The sequence below is a fragment of the Symphalangus syndactylus genome, chromosome 7 (assembly GCF_028878055.3).
Source record: "Symphalangus syndactylus isolate Jambi chromosome 7, NHGRI_mSymSyn1-v2.1_pri, whole genome shotgun sequence".
Classification (NCBI taxonomy): domain Eukaryota; kingdom Metazoa; phylum Chordata; class Mammalia; order Primates; family Hylobatidae; genus Symphalangus; species Symphalangus syndactylus.
The window spans coordinates 143,107,699-143,132,714 of NC_072429.2; the positions used below are offsets into that span (position 1 = coordinate 143,107,699).

Genomic DNA, 25,016 nt, shown 5'->3' on the forward strand with positions numbered 1-25,016 from the left:
GGGGCGGGACCAACAAGCGCAGGCGCGCGGCGGGGCCGGGGACCGGGGCGGGGTCGGGGCCTGCGTGCTCGCGCCGGGGGTGACGCGGGAGGGCGGCAGCGGCGGCGGCGGGAGCGCGCCCGTTGCAAGATGGCGGCGGCCATGCTGGGCCCCGGGGTTGTGTGTGCGCAGCGGGCGGCGGCGCGGCCCGGACGGCTGGCGCGGCGACGGCGTTAGCCCGGCCCTCGGCCCTTCTTTGCGGCCGCTCCCTCCGCCTCTTCCCGCCTTGCCCGAGATGGATCTGCCCATGGGCCCCGGCGCGGCGGGGCCCAGCAACGTCCCGGCCTTCCTGACCAAGCTGTGGACCCTCGTGAGCGACCCGGACACCGACGCGCTCATCTGCTGGAGCCCGGTGAGGGCAGCGCGCGGGCGCGGGGCCCGTGGGGACCAGGAGGGAGCAGGGCCGCGGCGGACGGCGCGGGAGGGCTGCGGGGAGGGGCCCTGCCGCACCTCAGCTTACGCGCGGTGAGCCTGCCCTGCCCCCGCCAGAGAAGGGCGGCGGGTCCCGAGCCTTCTCAGACCCAGAGCCTTAAGTTGGGAAAGCGGCTACGAGGCCCACACTCGGTTCAACCCCTGCCCCAGCGAAGTTTCCCTGGGATGGGGAGAATGGGGCGTCTCTTGTATTGAGCTTCTGCTAACTGTTGGGCGGTTGCGGAAGTGTCTGCGCTTAGGGCAAGCACCCGGCTTCGCCAGCGGACGCTGTGCCCCAGAGGACATCGGCGTCCCCAGGGGACGGCCTACGGGGTGCTGGGTCGGCAACTATTCGGAGAAAGTCAGGACTTGGCACGTGAAGCGGAGGGCGTTGCTGTAGTGGAACAGGAAAGGCAGTGGAAACAGAAAGTAAGACGTCTAAAGCTTCAGGTTGATCTCAAGCCTGTTTCCGAATCCCAAATCTGGGTTTCCCAAGAGGAGATTTGTTTTTCATTCCTTTTGGGACGTCTTTATTCGTGTCTCTGTCTTCAGTTGCCTGGCAGCAGGCTTGTTTACATGGTCCGACCCTGCAAGACCGGACAGCTCCGGTTTGCAGAAGTAAATCAGTGATTGTCTGGAGTTGGAGATCAGAATCTGCTGTTCACATCCCGGCTGTGACGTCGTGTCCGGTGAGGGGCAGAGCCACAGCTGTGGCTGGCAAGTGATGGACTGAAGAAGGGCCACACTGGCCGAGCGGGGTGACTCTTGCCTGTAATCCCAGCACTTTGGGAGGCGGAGGCGGGTGGATCACTTGAGGCCAGGAATTCGAGACCAGCCCGGACAATATGGCAAAACCCCAATTCTACTAAAAATACAAAAAATTAGCCAGGCGTGGTGGTGCTTGCCTGTGGTCCTAGCTACTTGGGAGGCTGAGATAGGAGGACCCCCTGAACCTGGGAGGCAGAGGTTGCACTGAACCGAGATCCCGCCACTGCAGCCTGGCAAACAGTGAGACCCTGTCTAAGAAAAAAAAAAGAAAAAAGAAAGGCCACTGATCATTGGGAGCTTTTGGAGGGACCGTGACAGGCAGGGTGCCACCAAGCATGTGTGGCCTCCCAGGAGCTAAGACCCCAGAGTTCTTCAGGCTCTGCTGAGTGCCTCCCATTTGCACAGCCTCTTTATGCTGTTAGGAATGAAGAAAAGTCTGAACTGAAGCTGCCCCAGGCAAGAGGCCAGGTTTTCTGCTTCTTGGATTTACTGAGGCTCTGCTTTACCTACAGAGTGTTTGGGAATAAAGAGAAGACTGGAAATCTTTGCTCTTGTTAAAAACACTTTGTGTTTGTCCTGCTGACACCTCTGTGTTGGCCTTCCCATCCCCAGGTCCCATTAAGGCGCCGTGCACCTTCCTGGCTTCCTGGAGGCTGGCTTCATTTCACCATCTCTTCATTCTGGACCTTGGATTCTCGTGCAGAGGAAATACTCCCATGTTTCTTCTTTTATCCGTCTTTCTTTTTCTTTTTTTTCTTTCTTTTTTTTTTTTTTTTTTTTTTTTTGAGACAGAGTCTTGCTCTGTCGCCCAGGTTGGAGTGCAGTGGCGCGATCTCGGCTCACTGCAACCTCCACCTCCCGGGTTCAAGCAATTCTCCTGCCTCAGCCTCCCGAGTAGCTGGGACTACAGGTGCGTGCTGCCACACCCAGCTAATTGTTGTATTTTTAGTAGAGACGGGGTTTCACCACATTGGACAGGCTGGTCTTGAACTCCTGACCTCAAGTGATCCACCCGCCTTGGCCTCCCAGAGTGCTGGGATTACTGGTGTGAGCCATTGCACCCAGCCCTTCCTTCTTTTCCTTATTCCCCTTAACCCTCAGAAGTTAAGGGGAATAACTCCCCCATTGGGGGAGGGGCACCCGAGATTATCTGGGATATTCTAAGCTTAATCCTGCTAGCACGATCTGTCCTGTCCCGTAATCTGCTTGCTGTTTCTGCTTAAAGATTATGAGGCGTGTGGGTTAGGGCCCAGTGTACTCTTTTTTGGGATCGAGGCATGTTCTGGGCAGGGCTTTTGAGCAAGGGAGGCAGGTGTGATGAGGCCCGTGGCCAGCCTCCACTCCACTCACAGGTGCACCACCTGTGGATCTGTTCTCCCTGGGGAGGGATGGGGAGCCGACTGGAATGTGAGTGTTTGGTTCCACCTGGTCAGTATGAAGTGGCAATGGTTGGTGCAGGACGTAGCACTGGGGGCGAGCATGGCAATGAGACAGCAACACTGACTTGAAACTGGAAGGAAGCCCTTCTCCAGGCTGTGCAGGGGGCCACAGAGCTTTCTGGCGCTGGCTGCCTGGCCTGGAGAAAGGAGTTGATCATCCCATCCTGTGGCTTTGAGAGCAGTCACACAAGCCCTGAGGACTCCCTGTCGGCAGAGTCCCAACAGGGGACCCTCCCACAAATCTACTGCCCAGGCCCAGCTGGCTCTCGGAGGCCTTGAGAAGGCCCTGGTGCTCTTGCTCTCTGCTGCCGTTTCTGGGAGAGTCTCCTTCTGGCTCAGAGTCATACCACCATTCTGCCAAGAAAAACCCTCCCTGTTTGACACAAGAAGATGAGGCAGAATCACAGGCATGGTGACTAACTCTCAAGGCTGAATAACCTGGGGGAGACCGAGGCCCAGAAACTGGCCAGTAACTTTACTGAGCCTGGCCAGGAATGGGACCAGGTCTGGACAACCATTATACGTCCCCTCCTTGGCCTGAGGTCGGGACTCCCACTGCAGCCACTGGAGGCAGAAAGCCGGGTCACTGCCCAGGAGACCCCATTGGTGGGCACTGTGGCAGCTGCCCATCCCTGTGGTGTTTGATTTCCCACCCCCCAGACCCTCATTCCCATGAGCACCCCACCCACACAGGCAAGGGCCTTGAGGGGACCCAGCAAGTTGTGGAGGACAGCACAGCCTTGGAGAGGAAATGTGTCAGCCACAAGGTTATGATCCTGGGGGATCCACACAAGAACATGGGCATGGACGTGGGTGGTCCTCCCTCAGCCAGCTTCTCAACAGCTTATCCCAAAGGTACACCTGGATCCAGTACCACTGAGACCCAAAGACGGGGTTGGGGGACTGAACACCTGGACTGACAGGCAGCTCCACAGAACTGAGACCCGTGAGACCTGGGACCCGCAGCCTCCCTGCCCCATGCCCTGGTGCCGGCCCTCAGCCCAGCTTCCTCGTCTGCATGCAGCAGCTCCCCTGTCCACCAGCGGAGGCTCTTCTAGGGCCCTGCTGGGCTGCAGCTGACTCAGGAGGGCAGCAGCCTCTTCAGAGAATTTGACAGCATGGAGAATCAAACAAAAACAAAGTGAAGGCTCAGAACTGGGTTCACCATCATCTCAGTTTTTTACAAGCTATGATTTTGTCCCATCTTTATTAACAAGATAAGGAAGTATGAAAAGTAATCTTGACATCTGAGATGGTGAGATGACAGTTCTGTTTTTGTTTTTTTGAGATGGAGCCTCACTCTGTCACCCAGGTTGGAGTGCAATGACATGATCTCAGCTCACTGTAGCCTCTGCCTCCCGGGTTCAAATGATTCTCCTGCCTCAGCCTCCTGAGTAGCTGGGATTACAGGCACCCACCACCACACCCAGCTAATTTTTTATTTGTATTTTTAGTAGAGATGGGGTTTCACCACATTGGTCAGGCTGGTCTAGAACTCCTGACCTCGTGATCTGCCTGCTTCGGCCTCTCAAAGTGCTGGGATTACAGGTGTGAGCCACTGTACCTGGCCCAGATAATTTTTATAGTTATATTTTTCTAAAGTACTTTAAATATATATATATATATATATATATATATATATATATATATACTTCTTTTTTTTTTTTTTTTTTTTTTTTTGAGACGGAGTATCACTCTGTTGCCCAGGCGACGCCCAGCTAATTTTTGTATTTTTTAATAGAGACAGGGTTTCACCATATTGGCCAGGCTGGTCTCGAACTCCTGACCTAGTGATCTGCCTGCCTCAACCTCCCAAAGTGCTGGGATTACAGGCGTGATCCACTGTGCCCGGCTAAAAAAGTGAACATGTATTTGATAAGCAAGAGTAGAAAATGTTTTCAAAGCTGATCGTGTTCTAAAAAGAGACTGGCCTAGCTGTACTTCCCCCTGCCCTGCAGGGCTAACTGTGGCTACCCTGGGCAGCTGTGGACTCCAGGCTGAGGCCTGGCTCTGGCGTCCCAGCCCCAGGAGCCACCCAGCTGGCTGAGGAGCCTGAGAACAAGGCACAGCCACATGACCTGTGCCAGACAAATGCTAGAATGATGGTCACGCAGGTTAGAATGAACCCAGGTAGATGGAGGCCTCAGGATCAGGGTGAGGTCAGAGGGGGCACCTGGGTGCAAAATTTAAGGAAGCACTTTTTTTTTTTTTTTTTTTTTAGACAAGGTCTCGCTCTGTTGCCCAGGCTGGAGTGCAGGGCTATGATTGCAGCTCACTGCAGCCTCTGCCTCCCGGACTCAAGTGATCCAGTCACCTCAGCTGAGTCACTGGGACTACAGGCTCGCACCACCAGACCTGGCTTTTTTTTTTTTTTAAAGGTTTTAGTAGAGACAGGGTCTTGCCGTATTGCCCAAGCTAGTCCGGAACTCGTGGGTTCAAGCCATCCTCCCACCTCAGCCTCCCGAAGTGCTGGGATTACAGGCTTGAACCACCGCGCCTGGCCCTGAGGCATTCCTTTTTAAGACCCACCCTGCATTTGGATGGCACTGAGAGTGGGGGCCTCCTTAGATGTGGGCTCCTGGATGCTTCTCTGTCTTCACCTGGCCCCAGCCTCATGGGTGCAGCTCCCTTCTCTTTGGCAGCAGGAAAGACTCTAGAAGGATGTGCTGAAAGCTTGGGGCTCCCTGAGACTGAGTGAGCTGGAGGTCACCAAGGCCCTCGGCCTATCCCGGGAGAGAGGTCCATTGAAAGCCAGTGGTCAGATGGCCGCTGTGGAGGGTCTCTGGGTGGACAGTTGGGAGCAGAGTGGTCCCTGCAGTGAGGCAGGGGCCAGGGCGTCCACTCATAAGCACACGAGGAGTTAACAGAAGCAGAGCCAACCTGGCCACGCTCAGTCAGTCAGACCCTGGCCACAGATCGTGTCCAGAGCTCCCGCGGCAGGTAGGGCCACGCCTGCTTCCCTGGTTCTGAGAGCCGCCAAGACCCAGCAGGCCCACTGGCTCCACCCTGGAAGATCTGGTATTTGGCCCAAGATGCTGGAGGCCCCACAGCAGCAGCTGTGAGAAGTGCTGCAGGGTCTGAGGGCCTCATGTGTGCCCGGACCAGAGTGCCTCCCGGTGTGGCCATAAGAAGGCACACAGCTGGGGCTGGGCGCGGTGGCTCACGCCTGTAATCCCAGCACTTTGGGAGGCTGAGGTGGGCGGATCACGAGATCAGGAGGTTGAGACCATCCTGGCCAACACGGTGAAACCCCGTCTATACTAAAAAATACAAAAAACTAGCTGGACGTGGTGGCGGGTGCCTGTAGTCCCAGCTACTTGCGAGGCTGAGGCAGGAGAATGGCGTGAACCCAGGAGGCGGGGCTTGCAGTGAGCCGAGATTGCGCCACTGCACTCCAGCCTGGGCGACAGAGCGGGACTCCGTCTCAAAGAAAAAAAAAAAAAAAAAGAAGACACACATCTGTCCTCATATAGCTTCTGTGCATAGTACGAGCTTAAGCCTTCTTGCTCTTTGTCCTGTTCCATCTGTAGCCATTCAAGTAGATGGCATAATTTTCACTTTATAGATAAGAAAACTGAGGCTCTGGATGTGAAGAAGCTTCACTAAGTGCTGGAACATGGTGAAACCAACTCCAGAGTCCGTGCTCCTTCCCTGAGGGGTCCAGCTGCTGCTCACCGCCAGGCACCGTGCCTTTCCCAAATAGTTCAGCAAGTGCTCACCCATCCCGTGCCCTCAGGGCTGGGCTGTGGCCCCCACCGGCCCTCTTAGTTAGACCCCAGCCACCTGTGGAGTGAGTGGTATTTCTGGTTCATAGTCAGAATTATATTTTGGATTTTCCCACGTGTTCTTCCCCTTCCATAGAGATATACAAATAGAAACACACAGGCATAAATCTATAAACACTATAAAAGGCAGGCTCTGGCCAGGCACGGTAACCCACACCTGTAATCCTAGCACTTTGGGAGGCCGAGGAGGGCAGATCCCATGAGGCCAGGAGTTTAAGACCAACCTGGCCAATATGGCAAAACCTCGTCTCTACTAAAAATACAAAAATTAGCCATGCGTGATGGCACAGCCAGTAACCCCAGCTGCTTGGGAGGCTGAGGCACAAGAATCACTTCAGCCCCAGAGGTGGAGGCTGCAGTGAACTGAGATCAAGCCACAGCACTCCAGCCTGGGCGACAGAGCAAGACCCTGTCTCAAAAAGTAAATAAAAAAAATTTAAAAGGCTCTGTGCTGTAGCCTTCCGTGTTTCCTCTGCCCCAGATGGTGTGTGGGGGCGGGGGGCGGGGAGGGATGTGGTGAGGAGGGGCCCAGGGCACAGAAGGGCTGGGCTGCAGTGGCCTCCTGGCGGGAGGGCGATGCCTCCAGTGCCCTGTGCCCCCTCAACCCCACAGGCTGGTGTTTGCTCAGTCCTTTATTGAGGGACCAGGGATGGACAGCCTGGCCCTGGAAGTCTCTCAGTTTTGGAGGAGTCAGCCTGTGTGCAGGGAGAGCTGGAGAGGCGTCGGTGGGGCTCACAGTGCCTTCCCAGAGGAAGCAAGCAGCTCCCATCAGGTATATCGAGGGCCATTGGCTCCAGGGTCTCCTCGAGGTCTGGCAGGTGGAGGGGAGGCTGTCTAAGGAAGGAAGGTGGTCCCAGATGTCTCAAGGCACCTGGCAGCACTGGCTGCTGCTGCCTCAGCCTCTTCCCTGTGACCCTGTGGGCCACGGTGAGCAGCGGTAGCCACCACACTTGTGCACGGCAGCCAGTGACGAAATGTGACGAGAGATGAGGGCGATTGTGCTGCTCTTGGTCCTTGTGTGGCGAGAACATGCTGGAAGCTCCTCCGGAGCAGAAATAAGAAGAGTGTTTATGAGAAAGGTGCAGGTGGCTCAGATGTGGACAGAACCAGACCAGGGAACGGGGCCACAAAGTAAGCCACTCTCTCTGCACCTGCTCGTGCTTCCTGCCTGCCTCACTGCTTCCATGCCCTGACCCTGGTGGCCCCCGCTCCCCACACGTGGGCTGCAGCTACTCACAAACGCGCTCCCGCTGCTCCTAAAGCCCACACTCCCGGGACCCAGGGAGGGAACAGCCGGCCGGCCGAGTCCAGGAGCCCAGAGCACCCGTCAGCAGATACACCTTTGACTTGGCAGGAGGCTGGAACGAGAGGCTTGTGGCCTGGGCTATGGGGCCACCTTGTAGAATACGGCACTGTTCACGTTTTGGGCCAGGGAGCCCTTTGAGAAGATACTCAGAGACACAGACGCTTTTTATGTAAGGTGTCCCTACAGGCAGGATCTCACACACATTTCAGGTCCTTCACAGTGCTGCGGAAAATGAGGCCACAGGCTCCAAGTTTACTGCAAGCTGCGGGGTTTGCTGACATCTACACTTCTCAGCGTGTGGCATCTCGCATCAGCCAGGGGCCTCCCATTTCCAGTGTCAGGTTTTCGTGATATCCAGTTATGACCTGTGACTCCTCCAAGAGGTGCCTGTGGTCAGCAGCAGAGGAACCTTGTTCCACTGAGGCAGGAAGATGAGACACTGGGTTCTCTGATGGGTTCACCAGCAGACCCTGTGAAATTCATAATGGCCCCTAAGGTAAGGGTTGCCTGACATGTTCAACTTGGATTTAACCCTTAAGGCATAAGAAACCACTGAACAATGTTCAGACATTAGAAAACTAGAGCTGGGCACGGTGGCTCACGGCTGTAATCCCAGCACTTTGGGAGGCCGAGGTGGTTGGATCACCTGAGGTCAGGAGTTTAAGACCAGCCTGACCAATATGGTGAAACCCCATCTGTACTAAAAATACAAAAAAAAAAAAAAAAATTAGCCGGGCATGGTGGTGCATGCCTGTAATCCCAGCTGTTGGGGAGGCTGAGGCAGGAGAATCACTTGAACCTGGGATACAGAGGTTTCAGTGAGCTGAGATTGCGCCACTGCGCTCCAGCCACAGAGCGACAAACTGTCTCAAAAAAAGAGAAGAGAAAACGAAAACTGGTGAGGACTGAGGTAAACCACAAAATTGTCCAGGCTTTCTATGTGGAGGCAGTTTGTAGACTCATGTGCAGACAACCCAACAAACCCAGCCTCTGGGGAAGCTGAGGCAGTAGAATCTGTGGGGTATGGTGCCAGAAAGGAAGGGGTTATGCCCAAACCAGAGCTGCGGCACTCTGCCCATGAGCCCACTTGCATCTTGGGTTGGATCCGATTTGCTGGTGCACAGTGAAACCTCGTGGAGCTGGACCAAGAGCAACTTGAAGGGGAAGAGTAAGTGTTAAGGGGACAGAGTAGCAGGACTCACACAGGGCCGTGGTTATTTCAGTTCCCACCAGCCAGAGTATAGAAGCCACTTTAAATACACGGAGCATTCATGAGACCTTAGAGGAACCACAGCTTGGAAGTGGCGCAGAATAAGCTGGAGAGGAAAGACTACTCCACATGCCGCGGAAACAAGTACAAGGCAAACCCTGGAAACACCACTGCCTGCTAGCACGGAGTACACACAGCACTCTTGGGAGGAAGACAGAAGCCAGGCGAAGTGGCTCACACCTGTAATCCCAGCACTTCGGGAGGCCGAGCAGGAGGATCATCTGAGGTCAGGAGTTCAAGACCAGCCTGGCCAATATGGTGAAGCCCTGTCTCTACTACAAAAAATTAGCCATGTGTGGTGATGGGCGCCTGTAGTCCCAGCTACTCGGGTGGCTGAGGCAGGAGAATGGCGTGAACCCGGGAGGCAGAGCTTGCAGTGAGCCGAGATCGCGCCACTGCACTCCAGCCTGGGCGACAGAGCGGACTCCGTCTCAAAAAATAAGAAAACATGACTGAGAAATGGAAGATACAGAAAAGAAGCAAGTTGGACAAAATGTCACTGGAACTAATCTCCCAAGTAGAAGAATTCCACGTTGTTTACTGAGATAGTTCCCCTTCGAGAAGGTGATGCTTAACTCCTCACTCCAGAAGCCTGGGCTGCACCGAGTGACCCCCTTCCAAAGAGCAGAGCACAGAAGCAGGAGGAGCAGCTTTCCAGTGGAGACCTCCAGCAGCACAGCCTCACCGGGGCCATGGTCACCATCAGCAGTGACATGCGTATCACTGTTGTGTACTTTTTTTTTTTTTTTTTTTGAGACAGTCTCACTCTGTCTCCAGGCTGGAGTGCAGTGGCGCGATCTCGGTTCACTGCAGCGTCCACCTCCCGGGTCCAAGCAATTCTCCTGCCTCAGCCTCCCACGTAGCTGGGACTACAGGCGCCCACCACCACGCCCAGCTAATTTTTTTGTATTTTTAGAGAGACGGGGTTTCACTGTGTTAGCCAGGATGGTCTTAATCTCCTGACCTCGTGATCCGCCCGCCTCAGCCTCCCAAAGTGCTGGGATTACAGGCGTGAGCCACTGCACCCGGCCTGTTGTGTACTCTTGATAGGATGATGAGAACAGCACTCTACCTCTTTGATCTTCCTCCCAAAAACATACGTAACCCCAGCTAATCATGAAAAAACATCAAACAAATCCAAATTGAGAGACAGTCCACAAACTATTTGACGAGTCCTCAAAATTGTCAAGGTTCTCAAAAACTAGGCAAGTCTGAAAGGTGTCAGAGCCAGTGGAACTGAAGAGATGACAACCGGATGGATTTTGGATGATGTCCTGGAGCAGAGGAAGGGTTGGGTTAAAAGCTAAGGAATCTAAATAGAATGTGGGTCCTAGTTAACGATGTATCTAATGTTCGTGAGACAAATGTACCACACAAAGGCAGTATGTTAATGATGGGGGGACACTGGTGTAGGGCATGTATTCTAAAGTAAAAAGGTGGTTCTTTAGAGTCACCGGAGTGGTTTAACAAAACATGAGAAACTTCAGAAGAAAAGATTCCTGAACTAAAAGCAATGGAAACTGTCCACAGTGATGTACAGAGTAAAAGGACTGCAAAAACTTAGCCAAGCTTCAAGGAGATAATGTCATGTGGTCTAACGTATTTGAGGTTCCAGAAAACAGTGGGGAAGAGAATACAGAAATACGACCAAAAGGCCGGACACGGTGGCTCCTGCCCAAGATCCCAGCACTTTGGGAGGCCGAGGTGGGGGGGATCGTTTGAGCCCAGGAGTTCAAGACCAGCCTGGGCAACATAGCGAGACCCTGTCTCTATAAATAATACAAAAATTAGCCGGGTGTGGTAGTGCCTGCCTGTGGTCCCAACTACTCAGGAGGCTGAGGTGGGAGGATCACCTGAGCACAGGAGGTGGAGGCTGCAGTGAGCCATGATCATACCACTGCACTCCAGCCTGGGCAACAGAGCCCTGTCTCAAAAAAAAAATATGGCCAAAATTTTTCCCAAATTTTTGAAAAGCTGTAAACTCATAAATCCAAGAATATCAGTCTTAAGAAGGATAAAACCAAAACCATATCAAGGCACATTATATAATCAAAGTGCTGGAACAGGCTGGGTGAAGAGAAAATCTTAAAAACATCCAGAAGAGGCTGGGTGCGGTGGCTCACGCCTGTAATCCCAGCACTTTGGGAGGCCGAGGCGGGCGGATCACAAGGTCAGGAGGTCGGGACCATCCTGGCTAACACGGTGAAACCCCGTTTCTACTAAAAATACAAAAAACTAGCCAGGCATGGTGGCGGGTGCCTGTAGTCTCAGCTACTCAGGAGGCTGAGGCAGGAGAATGGCGTGAACCCAGGAGGCGGAGCTTGCAGTGAGCTGAGATCACGCCACTGCACTCCAGCCTGGGGGACAGAGCCAGACTCCATCTCAAAAAAAATAAAAAGCATTCAGAAGAGCCATGCACAGTGGTGGCGCCTGTGGTGCCAGCTACTCAGAGGCTAAGGTGGAAGGATTGCCCCCAGATAGGGCAACATAGCTTGGCCAACATGGTGAAACCTTGTCTCTACTAAAAATACAAAAATTAGCTGGATATGGTGGCGTGCGCCTGTAATCCCAGCTACACGGGAGGCTGAGGTGGGAGAATCGCAGGAACCCGGGAGGCGGAGCTTGCAGTGAGCCGAGATTGCGCCATTGCACTCTAGCCTGGGCGACAGAGCAAGACTCCGTCTAAAAATAACAATAATAAATAAATAAAAGGCAAGTGGCTAAGCATGGTAGCTGAAACCTGTAATCCCAACACTTTGGGAGGTCAACGCGGGTAGATTGCTTCCACTCAGGAGTTCGAGACCAGCCTGGGCAACATAGGGAGACCCATCTCTACAAAAAAAAAATGAGCCCAGTGTGGTGGTGGGCTCCTGCGGTCCCAGCTACTCGGGAGGCTGAGGCAGGAGGATCTCTTGATCCCAGGAGGTCGAGGTTGCAGTGAGCCCAGATCGCGCCACTGCACTCCAGCCTGGGTGACAAAGCAAGACTCTGTCTCAAAAAAACATATATTGAAAAAGGCGGAAAATTTGAACAGATACATCAAAAACAGATAGACAAATAGCAAATAAGCACTTGAACAGATGCTCAGCATCATTAGTTGTCAGAGAAATGCACACGAAAACCTCAGTGACAGCGACTAGAACAGCCAGGTGCTGGGGAGGGCGCAGAGCCCCTGGAACTCACCCGTGCTGCTGAGAACACAAATGCCACATCCACTTTGGAAAGCAGCTTGGGAGCTGCATGTGAAATTCAGCGTTTACCACACAGCCAGCAGTTCCGCTTTGGTTATTCTACTCCAGAGTTTCCACTGGGGTCCTGTATGATTTCATCTCTTTTATCATTTTTTTGGTATAGATGGGGGTCTCACTATCTGGATTATTGTTGCGGGCGTGTTTTGTGGGGTTTTTGAGCGGTGGTAGTGTCTGAAGTCAGTCAGGGTTGTTCTGGCCCCAGAGGGCTCTTCATAGCTTTCCCTTTGCAGGTGAACAAGCCTGTGGTTCCACTTGTTTCTCTTAATTTAGAGGAGCTATTGTTTATAAGAGCAATCTTGGGCCGAACTTTCAAATAAAATGAGTTTCCTCCGGGAGTTTCAGAGCTCTTTCCTTATGGACGGCCTCTCCCTAGGCTGATTCTCTGCACCACCCCTCTGGGCACTGGGCAAGACAGCAGCCTCTGATCTTCTTGGCCTGGCGTTCCCAGCATGGGTGCTCTACCCTACTGTTTTAACCTAGAAAGCCTGAATTGTATTTAAAGCTTGTGGTTTTTAAGGCCAGACACAGTGGCTCATGCCTGTAATCCCAGCACTTTGGGAAGCCAAGGTGGGTGGATCACTTACGGTCAGGAGTTCAAGACCAGCCTGACCAACCTGGTGAAAAGCCTGTCTCTACTAAAAATATAAAATTATCCAGGCGTGGTGGCACATGCCTGTAATCCCAGCTACCCAGGAAGCTGAGGCAGGAGACCCGCTTGAACCCAGGAGGTGGAGGTTGCAGTGAGCTGAGATGGCACTACTGCATTCCAGCCTGGGTGACAAAGCGAGACTCTATATTAAAAAAAAAAATTGTGGTTTTGAAAATGCTTTAGGCCGGGCGCGGTGGCTCACGCCTGTAATCCCAGCACTTTGGGAGGCCGAGGCGGACGGATCGCGAGATCGAGACCATCCTGGCTAACATGGTGCAACCCCGTCTCTGCTAAAAATACAAAAAATTAGCTGGGCGTGGTGACGGGCACCTGTAGTCCCAGCTACTCAGGAGGCTGAGGCAGGAGAATGGCATGAACCTGGGAGGCGGAGCTTGCAGTGAGCAGAGATCGCGCCATTGCACTCCAGCCTGGGCTACAGAGCAAGACTCCGTCTTAAAAAAAAAAAAAAAAGAAAATGCCTTAATTAGGTGGGAGCTGCGGGGAGGGTGATCAGAGACCTGGGTGTCCTCAGCCTGCTGTGGCGGGGGTGGAGTCTCCTCTCTGAGGCGTGGGCAAGGTGGAGGAAGGGAGCCCCTGGCTTCTTGGCCAGGTGCACCAGGAACTTAGTCTCTTTCACTTGGAGTCGGTGAGGATGTGAAACTCTGGTGGTCTGCCCAGCCCGTGAGATCCAGGAAACTGTATTTGGGAATTGAGGGGAGAAGGGTCCCCATCTTCCTGCTCCCCTCTCCCTGAGTGTAGCACCCATCACGGCGAGCTGGGGTGAGAGGGAAAGAGGAGGCTGAGGTTCAGATGCCACCAGGCTCAATGTTCATACCAGGAGTCAGTAGATTTTACTCCGTGTTTATCTGTTACATGCCTTTAGGACAGTTTTGAGACTTTAAATGGTTTAAGCTTTGCTTGTTTCACAGGAAGTACTTCCACGAAGCTCCTCACGTTGCTGTTCCGGAAGTGGAAATCTCTCCATTTTCAAAGCATAGTTTTGCCGGATATTGAATTTTTATGTTTTGTAGAGATGGGGTCTCGCTATGTTGCCCAGGCTGGTCTCCAACTCCTGGGCTCAAGGGATCCTCCCGCCTTGGCCTCCCAAAGTGCTGGGATTACAGGCATGAGTCACTACACCCGGCCAATATACAAAGATTGAGTGGCAGGGTCTTTTATTTTAATGCTTTTATTTTATTTGTTTTGGTTTGTTTTTGTTTTTGTTTTTTTGGAGATTGAGTCTCACTCTGTCGCCCAGGCTAGAGGGCAGTGGCACGATCTGCACTCACTACAACTTCCACCTCCCAAGTTCAAGCAATTCTCTTGCCTCAACCTCCCAAGTAGCTGGGATTACAGGCATGAGCCACCACGCCCGGCTAATTTTTATATTTTTAGTAGAGACAGGGTTTCGCCATGTTGGCCAGGCTGGTCTCGAATTCCTAACCTCAGGTGATCTGCCTGGCTCAGCCTCCCAAAATGCTGGTATTACAGGTGTGAACCACCATGCCTGGCTGTGTTACACTTTTTGTGGTGTCTCACAGGTCTCTGAGGCTCTGCTCATTTTTGTTTTTGTTTTTATTTTTTCGAGACAGAGTCTCTTTCTGTCGCTAGGCTGGAGTGCAGTGGTGCAATCTCGGCTTCACTGCAACCTCTGCCTCCAGGGTTCAAGCAATTCTCTTGCCCCAGCCTCCCAAGTAGCTGGGATTACAGGCACACGCCACCACACCCAACTAATTTTTTTTTGTATTTTTAGTAGAGGTGGGGTTTGACCATGTTGGCCAGGATGGTCTCGATCTCTTGACCTCGTGATCCGTCCACCTTGGCCTCCCAAAGTGCTGAGATTACAGACGTGAGCCACTGCATCTGGCTGGCTTCTCTCCTTCTTATTCCTTCTTTTTTCTTTTTTTCTCCGACTGGACCACCCCAATTGACCTATCTTCATGTTTGCTGACTCCTTCTTCTCCTAGTCAGATCTGCTCTTAAGCCCCTCTGGTCAACTTTTTTTTTTTTTTTTTTTTGAGACAGAGTCTGGCTCTGTTGCCCAGTGCAATGGCACAATCTCAGCTCACCGCAACCTCCGCCTCCCGGGTTCAAACAATTCTCCTGCCTCAGCCTCCTGAGTAGCTGGGATTACAGTATAGGCATGGGCCACCACGCCTGGCTAATTTTGTATTTTTAGTAGAGACGGGGTTTCTCCATGTTGGTCAGGTTGGTCTCCAACTCCTGACCTCAGGTGATTCACCCGCCTTGGCCTCCCAAAAGGCTGGGATTACAGGCGTGAGCCACCACACCCAGCCCCTCTGGTTAACTTTTAATCTGAGTTATTATACTCTTCAGCTCCATAATTTTGATTTCGTGCTTCTTTACAATTTTTGTCTCTTTATTGATACTCTCTGATAAGATGTCATTCTCATACTTTAGTTCTTCAGATGTGGTTTCCTTTAGTTGTTTGAACATATTTGAAATGATTGACTTAAAATCTTTGCCTTGTAAGTCCAATGTCCAATGTTTTGGCTTCTTTGGGGACAGTTTCTATTGGTTGCTTTGGTTTTTTTTTTCCTGTGTATGGGGTATGGGCCCTAGCTTCTTGTTTCTTTGCATATCTCTATTTTTTTTTTTTAACTAGAGTTTTTTGTTTGTTTGTTTTTGAGTCTGTTACCCAGGCTGGAGCGCAGTAGGTCAATCACAGCTCACTGCACCCTTCACCTCTGGAGCTCAAGGGATCCTCCATCCTCAGCCTGCTGAGTAGCTGGGATGATAGGTGTGCGCCACCACGCCCATTTAATTTTTGTATTTTTTCTAGAGACGGGGTTTTGCCATGTTGCCCAGGCCAGTCTCCAACTCCCGAGCTCAAGCAACCCACCTGCCTCGGCCTCCCAACGTGCTGGGACCACAGGCGTGAGCCAGCGCAGCCGGCTGGAAAACTGGAACTCTCATTGGCTGAGAGTGGCAGCCCTGGAGCTCGGACTCCCCCACCTCCCCAGGATTTGTCATTGCTGCTGTTTGTTGTGGTTATCTGTCAGGTAGTTTTTCAGCACTAATTCTGTAAAGGTTGTGTTCTTTCTTGTTTATGGCCACTGCAGTCTCTGTTCAGTTAACTGAGGTAGGTGATGATGGGGCAGAAAAGTTCTTGAATGCCTGGAGCCAGTGAGTCTCCCGTCTTTTCTGGGGGCTGCGTGTGTGTTGGTGACGCCTTCAGCACTCGGCCAGGCAGTGGACAACCCAACTGTATGCCTGACTTCCTGCTTACGCAGATCCTCAAGGTCAGCCAGAAGTGAGAGCTCGGGGCTGGCTCAGGTCTTTCCTGAACATGGGCACAGCTCACCCGTGTACACGGCTGCGAGATGTCCTGGAATATCTCAGAGCTTTTCAGAGCCCCTAGTAGCGCCTCCTTCTCCCTAGCTGCCAGGCACTGCCTCAGGCAGCCACAGCGTTCAAAAATCACCTCCAAAGGTTTCAACAAGCACACCTCGGCAAACAGCTTTTTTATTCAGGAGAGCTTCAAGTCACATCAGAGACAGCCTTGGGAGTGGACTGTTAGGTCAGATGCTGACAGTCCTCTGGGAATGGGGCCCTGGAGGAGCCCAAGCCCTGGCCCACTCCGCAGCGGCTGCCAGGATGCTGGTTCCCACGGGGACTGCAGCTGTTGGTTTTTAAGGCTGCAGAGGGAGTGGGAATAGGGCATGTAAAATGCCACAAAGCCTGGTCGGGCACAGTGGCTCACACCTGTAATCCCAGCACTGCAGGAGGCCAAGGTGGGCGGATCACTTGAGGTCAAGAATTCAAGACCAGCCTGGGCAACATGGTGAAACCCCGTCTCTACTAAAAATACAGAAATTAGCCGGGCCTGGTGGCACCTGTAGTCAGCTACTCGGGAGGCTGAGGCAGGAGAATCGCTTGAACTGAGAGGCGGAGGCTGCAGTGAGCCACGTTGGTGCCAGTGCACTCCAGCCTGGGCGTCAGAGCAAGACCTTGTCTCAGAAAAGAAAAAAAGTTCACAAAGCCCACTGTTCTTACTAAGATTCAGCTGTTTTTCTTGAATAAATGCTCCCCATGCTACTGTAATTCTTTGGTTAATTTTCAGAGTTCTGGAAAGTTGTCTTGGCGCTTTTTGCCGTCTCTCTCCTGCTGCCTTGGGGTCCTTTCCATGACTGCTTCCCTCCCTGACACATGCACGTCCCTGTGTATCTCACATCTCTCTATGCTGGAAAGCGGTTCTCCACTTCTAGTGCCACACCACAGGGGTCTTTCTGGCTTTTTCCCTGTTTGCATCTGCAGCTCCCTTCCCTGGCAGGGAGAAACCTGCCCCACTGCCCTTCACCAGTTTCTTCACTGGGTCAGCCGACCCTTCCTATGCCGACACCCCTCACCTCTCTCTGGCCTTGCTTCAGGCCCCCCTTCCCCGCCATGTGGGCTTCTCGCTGTCCCCTAAGCCTTTGATGGCCCCTCTGAGCCACCGCAGCCACGGCCAACAGGGATGCCTCCCTCGCCAGCTCCTCCTGATAGCTCTGGGCCTGAGCTCAGGAGGGAAATGGAAGAGAACGAGTATATGCAGCGTTTGTCTCTATTTCTTGTCTCACGTCACAAAACAAGAATGAATTTGGATTTCTGAATGCAACTGTGTTTTCCTCGGGAGTAATGAAATCAGGGCTCCATTTCCTTCACTGTTCCTGAGGGAAATGTCCTGCTTAAACAGGGGCTTTGTGAGTGGAAACGTGGCCTTCTCTGGAACCCCTGGGTAAAGCTAAATGCCCGTCCCGTGGGCGTGGCCAGAGTGCGGCGGATGCTTTGTGAGTGGAAACGTGGCCTTCTCTGGAACCCCGGGGTAAAGCTAAACGCCCATCCCGTGGGCGTGGCCAGAGTGTGGTAGGTGCTTTGTGAGTGGAAACGTGGCCTTCTCTGGAACCCCTGGGGAGGGGCTTCCCGACTGTGGGGAAGGCCCCGCATCTGCCCACTGCCCAGTCCTGGGCCTCACAGTGAGGATGCAAGTCAGCTGCACAGATGAGGCCCGTGTGGCAGGTGGTCCCACGAACGAACTCGCCTCCCACCAGCCCCTGGGCCTCCCATGGCCCCAGCCCCATCAGGTGGAACGTGCACTGCCTGCGTTCCTGAAGGGGCAGCCCGGGGAAGGGGTGGCTTGGGCACTCTGCCCCTCACCACCACGCGTGACCCACCCATGTGTCTCCCTTTCAGAGCGGGAACAGCTTCCACGTGTTCGACCAGGGCCAGTTTGCCAAGGAGGTGCTGCCCAAGTACTTCAAGCACAACAACATGGCCAGCTTCGTGCGGCAGCTCAACATGTGTGAGTGCTGCCTCCAGGCAGCGCAGGGGTGCGGGAGGCAGACCTGCAGACGGCGGGACCCCAGCAGGAGGACCCTGTGGATGAAGGACGGGGCCTCCTGTGCTGGCCAAGGGAGGGTCCTTGTGGGTATGAACCTGGGGTCCCCAGGGAAGAACCGTGAAACCGGAGCTGTACTCCACGTGTGTTGGGCACGGAGAGCCCTGTGGGGACACAGGGTCTCCCTTAGACCAAGGCCACCCGGCCACCCAGGCATGGGCTCTGAGGGGGCAGGGCAGGGTCTGACCGTGGCCAAGCCCCGCCGCAGCCTCCTGGAGCAGTGGCCACTCTTCAAGGGTTCTGGTCCCCCCCTGAGGCAGAGCCTCCCCCTTCCCTGTCACCTGCAGATGGCTTCCGGAAAGTGGTCCACATCGAGCAGGGCGGCCTGGTCAAGCCAGAGAGAGACGACACAGAGTTCCAGCACCCATGCTTCCTGCGTGGCCAGGAGCAGCTCCTTGAGAACATCAAGAGGAAAGTGACCAGTGTGAGTGCTGGCCCTGCACCCTGGCCCGGTCTCACCTGCCACAGCTCTCCCCGCCTGCCCCGCCCTGAGAGCTCCCACCCCAGCCTGCCTCTTCCTGAGGGACCTGGCTGCAGTGGACAAGCCTGAGCCTGCCAAGCTCCTAGGCTGCTCCAGTGACTCCTGTCCTCTCGGGAATCCAGGTGTCCACCCTGAAGAGTGAAGACATAAAGATCCGCCAGGACAGCGTCACCAAGCTGCTGACGGACGTGCAGCTGATGAAGGGGAAGCAGGAGTGCATGGACTCCAAGCTCCTGGCCATGAAGCAGTAGGTCCCACACCAGCACTGTGGGCCGCAGCGGGTCCTGGCGCCCACCAGGAGGCCCCGGGTGCTGTGGGGGCAGGTCCACCCTCCCACTCCACGCAGATATACCCTGGGCCTCTGCCCCAGCCCCGCCTCCCGTGGCTGCTGCAACAGCTCTGGGGCCAGCCGTTTTCCACGTGCAGAAGGGGGTTGGGAGGGTCCCCTGCTCCGCACATCCCCAGCGCCCTCTGGGCCATCGGCTTCTGCCTGGCTCCGAGCTTGACGGGACCCACCAGCCTACTTTTGAGGACAAGCCCGGCACAGCAGACCCATCCCACCTACCTCAGGCCTGGGGTCAGACCCATCTTAGGCCCTTCCTGGAACCTCTGCCCCACACTTGCCTGGGCCCATGGAGCTAGCCCCCCATCCCCTCCTCACCGGGACCCCGCGGCTCTGGGGAAACCTTAGCAGGGGCCTAACACACAGTGGCACCTGAGCAACAGGCAAGCCCACCTCGGAAGGCCAGCTTAGGTCTCACGTCCACTTTGGGGCTCCAGGCATGCGGGAACCCCAATGCCAGTACGGCATCCTCGGCTCTGTGCAGTAGGCGCTCTTGACCCCCACGTCATGGAGGAGGCCTTGGCCTCAGACTCTCCTGCATGGAGTCCAGCAGGAGCCACCGGCTTTGTGATTCCTGGAGTCCGGCCACGTGGACCTGGCCTACCAGGAAGACTCACAGGCTTCACAGGGCCCAGCCTCCCAGAGCAGCAGGAGCGCGCTCATGGCCCCGCTCACCTGGCTGGGTCAGCTCTTCCCCACCCCGTGGGGCCACCTCTGAGCCACTTCAGGCCTGGCGAGGGCCCTGAGCACCTACAGGACACGGGACAGCCAGTGTCGCAGCCTGAAGAACCACCCTCACTCAACCTGGCTTCTCAGGCCTTGGAAGGGCGGCCCAAGGGTCTGCTCCTGGCCTGTGTCCAAGGCAGCCCTCCAGGTGTTGGCCAGGATGGATGCCAGGATCCGGATGCACCTGGCTGGCATGGATCCATCCCCAACACCCTACCTGACGCCAAGTGTCCCCGGCAGGGAGGGGCAGTGGGACCAGCAAGCCCTGGCCACCAGTCCTTCCACACAAAAGTTCTCATCTTGGGGTGGGCCAGGCCAGACATGGTCACACTTACCCCTGCTCCTGCCTGGGGAACAGGGAGGGTCTGTGGGGCTCCCTCAGCCCTGGGGCTCATGGGATTGGGCCCCACTGACCCAGCCTGGTCTGTTGCAGTGAGAATGAGGCTCTGTGGCGGGAGGTGGCCAGCCTTCGGCAGAAGCATGCCCAGCAACAGAAAGTCGTCAACAAGGTGGGGGCAGGGCCAGAGGGCCGGCGGGGGCCCCACAAGGGCCGGGGTGACTGTGTCCTCTCTCCCCACAGCTCATTCAGTTCCTGATCTCACTGGTGCAGTCAAACCGGATCCTGGGGGTGAAGAGAAAGATGTGAGGTTTTGGGGACACCTGCATCCACCACCCGGGGCCCAGGGCCATTCCCTTCCTCTGTCAGCTGTGCCCCGGGTACCCCGAGGTGGGGGGTGGTGGCTGACCTGCACCCTTCCCCGCAGCCCCCTGATGCTGAACGACAGTGGCTCAGCACATGCCATGCCCAAGTACGGCCGGCAGTTCTCCCTGGAGCACGTCCACGGCTCGGGCCCCTACTCGGTGAGTGCCGGAGACAGGGCACCTGCCCAGGCATGCAGGTGGCAGCGGGGTGGGTTGCCCCTGCCGGCGCTGCATGGACCTCCTGCCTTTGATTGCAGGCCCCCTCCCCGGCCTATAGCAGCTCCAGCCTCTATGCCCCCGATGCTGTGGCCAGCTCTGGACCCATCATCTCCGACATCACCGAGCTGGCTCCTGCCAGCCCCGTGGCCTCCCCCGGCGGGAGCATAGACGAGAGGTGGGGGCCGCATCACCCCAGCCATCCTGTCCCCCAACGAGGCGAGCCCCTGTGGGCCCAGGGCAGAGTTGGGGATGAGGTGGGGCTGGCCAAGACACCAGCTAACGTGGCCCCCCTCGTGTCCAGGCCCCTGTCTAGCAGCCCCCTGGTGCGTGTCAAGGAGGAGCCCCCCAGCCCGCCTCAGAGCCCCCGGGTAGAGGAGGCGAGTCCCGGGCGCCCATCTTCCGTGGACACCCTCTTGTCCCCGACTGCCCTCATTGACTCCATCCTGCGGGAGAGTGAACCTGCCCCCGCCTCCGCCACAGCCCTCACGGACGCCAGGGGCCACACGGACACCGAGGGCCGGCCTCCCTCACCCCCGCCCACCTCCACCCCTGAAAAGTGCCTCAGCGTAGCCTGCCTGGACAAGTGAGTGCCGCCCCACCCACAGCCCCTGGAAGCACAGCCCTGGGCTTCAGCTCAGACTGTCCCAGTGGACTGAGCAGGGCAGCTGGCGAGGCAGGACCCTACCCCCAACCTCGGAGCTCGGGGCTGGGGAGGGAGACAGGTGCTAGCCAGATCACCCCACGGTCCCAAACACCACAGAAACCAACGGCGTGTCCGGACAGGCTGCTGGGCCCTGCTCTCAGCCACCCTTGCCACAGGCCACGGGTCCTGGCAGGTCGTGCTGCCCAGACATATGGCAGGAGATGAGCAGGGCCCAGCCCCCGCCTGCAGTGGGGGCTCTTATTTTTGTATCTTGCAGTTTGGCTTGCACTCCACTGATGTCTGGGGTCACCCACCTCTTCCCCTGCCCCTCTTCCTCTCCGCATGGCCGAGTCCAGCCAGGGTTAGCGCTGACCCCACTGGGGAGGGAGGAGGGCCCTGCCAGAGCTCGGGCCACTCCCACACAGCCGTGGACCAGACCCAGCCTGGCCGGGCATGAGCATCGGGCTTGGGCGGCAGTGGCCGGGACCCCTCTGTGGCGGGGGCTCAGTGTCATCATGGCTCCCCTGGCCACGGGCCTGTGGTCGTTGCCTGTGACAGGGATGACAGGGACGGGCCTCCCTGGTCTGGCACGGCCACTGGTGCTGGCAGGATCCAGACTGCGGTGCTGACTGCACTTCCTGTTAGGCGGGGTCTCCAGGGCACCTCCGGGACCCAGCCTGGCTGCCTGTCCCATGGCCCAGGTGTGCCCCGTGGCCTAGGGCTTTCTTGGTCACAGCCACCAGACCGTGGGTCTCATCCCCACAGCAGCAACAGGGCAAGGACTGAGCCACCCACACACTGAGCACAGCCCCAGCCGTTTTCCCAGTGCAACAGGAAACCTCACCAACCCTGAAAACTGAAATCCCTGATCCTTGTGCTAGAGCTAAATATGCCCCTTGTCTCCTGGGTCCACTGCCACGAAGGCCTCCAGGCCCTCATGGCGAAGGGATGCCCAGCATGGGCCCAGCCACACCCCTGCGGGGCACAGAGCCTCCACCGCCTTCCAGGCCGTCCTCGAATGCGCTGCCCCCTCCAGCCTGTGCAGGCGTACACGGGGGTACAGCCTGGGGGATACAGTCAAGGGGAGCCCTTCTCCCACAGGAGGGCATTGGGGTGTGGGGCCTGGGGCACAGGTTCAGCTACCCCATTATTCCGGGCCAGGAATGAGCTCAGTGACCACTTGGATGCTATGGACTCCAACCTGGACAACCTGCAGACCATGCTGAGCAGCCACGGCTTCAGCGTGGACACCAGTGCCCTGCTGGACGTGAGTCGAGCCCCGCCCCCCCGCCCCGCCCCACCCCGCCCCCCCGCCCCGCCCCACCCCGCCCCCCGGGTGCTGTTCTGACTCCCCTCCCTCCTCCGCAGCTGTTCAGCCCCTCGGTGACCGTGCCCGACATGAGCCTGCCTGACCTTGACAGCAGCCTGGCCAGTGTGCGTAGGCGGGTGGGGGGTGAGGGGGAACGAGACCAGCAGGAACGCTCACAGTACCATCTCCACCCCACAGATCCAAGAGCTCCTGTCTCCCCAGGAGCCCCCCAGGCCTCCCGAGGCAGAGAACAGCCCGGATTCAGGTGAGCCAAGTCCCACCAGCCCCATCTCTGCCCCCGACCCCCCACCGCCTTGACACCCCCACCCCCGCAGGGAAGCAGCTGGTGCACTACACAGCGCAGCCGCTGTTCCTGCTGGACCCCGGCTCCGTGGACACCGGGAGCAACGACCTGCCGGTGCTGTTTGAGCTGGGAGAGGGCTCCTACTTCTCCGAAGGGGACGGCTTCGCAGAGGACCCCACCATCTCCCTGCTGACAGGCTCGGAGCCTCCCAAAGCCAAGGACCCCACTGTCTCCTAGAGACCCTGGAGGAGCTGGGCCAGCCATGGCCTGCCCGTCCCCAGCCCCAGCGCAGGGCTGGTCTTGGGGAGGCAGGGCAGCCTCGTGGTCTTGGACACTGGTGGGTCGGCCGCCATAGCCCCAGTAGGACAAACAGGGGCTTGGGTCTGGGCAGCACCTCTGGTCAGGAGGGTCACCCCAGCCTGCCAGTCTGCCTTCCTCCAACCCCGTGTCCTGTGGTTTGGTTGGGGCTTCACAGCCACACCCGGACTGACCCTGCAGGTTGTTCACAGTCAGAATTGTATTTTGAATTTTTACACAACTGTCCCGTTCCCCGCTCAATAGAGATATACAGATATATACACACAGGTGGATGGACAGATGAGACAGGCAGAGATCTATAAACAGACAGGCTCTATGCTGTGGCCTCCCATGTGTTTCCTCTGTCCCAGGGTGGTGTGGTTGGTGGTGGTGCATTGAGGAGGGGCCCAGGGCACAGAAGGGCCAGGCTGCAGTGGCCTCCTAGGGGAAGACAGATGCTTGCAGCTAGCCCCATGCCTGCCCAACTCCACAGGACAAGCATTTGCTCGCAGTTCTTTATTGAGGGACCAGGAGTGGGCAGCTTGGCCCTGGAGGTCTCTGGTTGTCAGAGATCCACCAGGAACCCCCTTCCCAAGGTGTTTGCACTCAGGGACAGGTGATGCAGGGCAGGCACGCTGTCTTCCTGCCAGAGCCAGCACCCTCCTGTGTAGGCACAGGCAACGGGAGCCTGTCCCGTAGTTTTAGGGTTCTCCACTCAGCCTGTGGGAGGAAGGGAAGGGGGCCTGGGGTGGGCAGTGGAGCAGGCTTTGCTGCTTTATCTGGCAGCAACAGCTTGTTCTGGAGCTCCATTGGCCAACTGATGGGGAGAGGCACAGGAGCCTATGTGGGATGGAGGAGTCGGCCCCACACCAGTCCCCCAACCAGGAGCTGACCCACTACTGCCATCCTCAGCAGGGCCCAAGGAGATGCCTCCACCTCAGGGCCCACCAGCCCCCAGTGGGATAGAGGGAGGATACCAAGGTGGCCCACCCTCCCCTCACACCACCACAGTGCAGCAGGTTGCTGATGAGGCCCCCGGTGCAGTCCTGGGACCCCATGCAGGGCCGCCTCAAACACCTGCCTTGTTGCGCCATAGCTGCAGGTCTGGGAACACCAGGGCCTGGTCCACTGTTGGGGTCTTTAATCAAGCAGTCATCCCAGCAAGGTAAGGCAGCAGCAGAGCCCTGGGGTTACCCCTGACCTCCTGCTACCACCAAGGGGGGCCCCCATCTATCCAGCTTGGTGGATTGCAGGGCCTGGGAACAAGATGTCCTGAAGGCTGCAGGGCTGCACTGTCTGCACTGCCCAGCCTGGTGCCAGAAGAGCAGAGGGCAAGGCAGGCCTGGGGATCGGGGTGCCCCAACCTCATGGAGGGCAGCTGAGAGCCACCAGCTCACCTGGCTGCCCAGGTTCTAAGTGAAGGAAAGAGGCTGCCAAACCAAGCCCTGCCCCAAGGCAAATAGCCATGGACATAGCCATTGTGTACCATAGCCCCTCGGCTCACCAGGCCCACACCAGAAAGGCCCTGTGGACTGCCCATCCCTGGGCCACCCTGGCTGGAGCCCACTTCCAGCAAACCCAGGGCGACGTCTTCCCGAGCTGAAGCTGAGCACAGTGGGTGCAAGTTGACCATCCTGCACTGAGAGCCAGAGTGCCGATTCCCCCACACCCAGCAG

The 25,016-nt window shown here is 56.4% G+C and overlaps 2 protein-coding genes and 1 long non-coding RNA gene across 5 annotated transcripts; 1 reads left to right on the forward strand and 2 right to left on the reverse strand.

Annotated features, from left to right (window-relative positions):
* Positions 1-51: 51 nt before the first annotated feature.
* On the forward strand, positions 52-23,677 carry HSF1 (heat shock transcription factor 1). 3 transcript variants are annotated; one of them, XM_063643075.1, is made up of 14 exons: positions 96-391; positions 15,722-15,941; positions 18,112-18,220; positions 18,604-18,740; positions 18,920-19,044; positions 20,300-20,375; positions 20,447-20,508; positions 20,631-20,727; positions 20,826-20,962; positions 21,089-21,370; positions 22,592-22,697; positions 22,799-22,864; positions 22,938-23,004; positions 23,075-23,677. In XM_063643075.1, the coding sequence occupies exons 3-14, from the start codon at positions 18,190-18,192 to the stop codon at positions 23,278-23,280; spliced, it is 1,392 nt and encodes a 463-aa protein (XP_063499145.1). In that variant the 5' UTR covers positions 96-391; positions 15,722-15,941; positions 18,112-18,189; the 3' UTR covers positions 23,281-23,677. The 3 variants fall into 3 exon arrangements, with proteins under 3 accessions (XP_055143634.1, XP_063499144.1, XP_063499145.1); XM_055287659.2 differs by lacking the exon at positions 15,722-15,941 and having other exon boundaries at positions 52-391; XM_063643074.1 differs by lacking the exon at positions 15,722-15,941 and having other exon boundaries at positions 73-391; positions 23,083-23,677.
* LOC129486944 (uncharacterized) lies at positions 16,096-18,168 on the reverse strand. Its single transcript, XR_008659151.2, has 3 exons — positions 18,093-18,168; positions 17,289-17,432; positions 16,096-16,870 (listed from the first exon to the last, which is right to left on the reverse strand). It is a non-coding gene; the product is annotated as an uncharacterized lncRNA (long non-coding RNA).
* Positions 23,537-24,973, reverse strand: LOC129485792 (uncharacterized). Its single transcript, XM_063642415.1, is given in 4 exon segments — positions 23,537-23,947; positions 23,950-24,348; positions 24,351-24,530; positions 24,845-24,973. Coding segments are annotated over 4 exon segments (750 nt in total). The 3' UTR covers positions 23,537-23,905.
* Between the last annotated feature and the right edge of the window lie 43 nt (positions 24,974-25,016).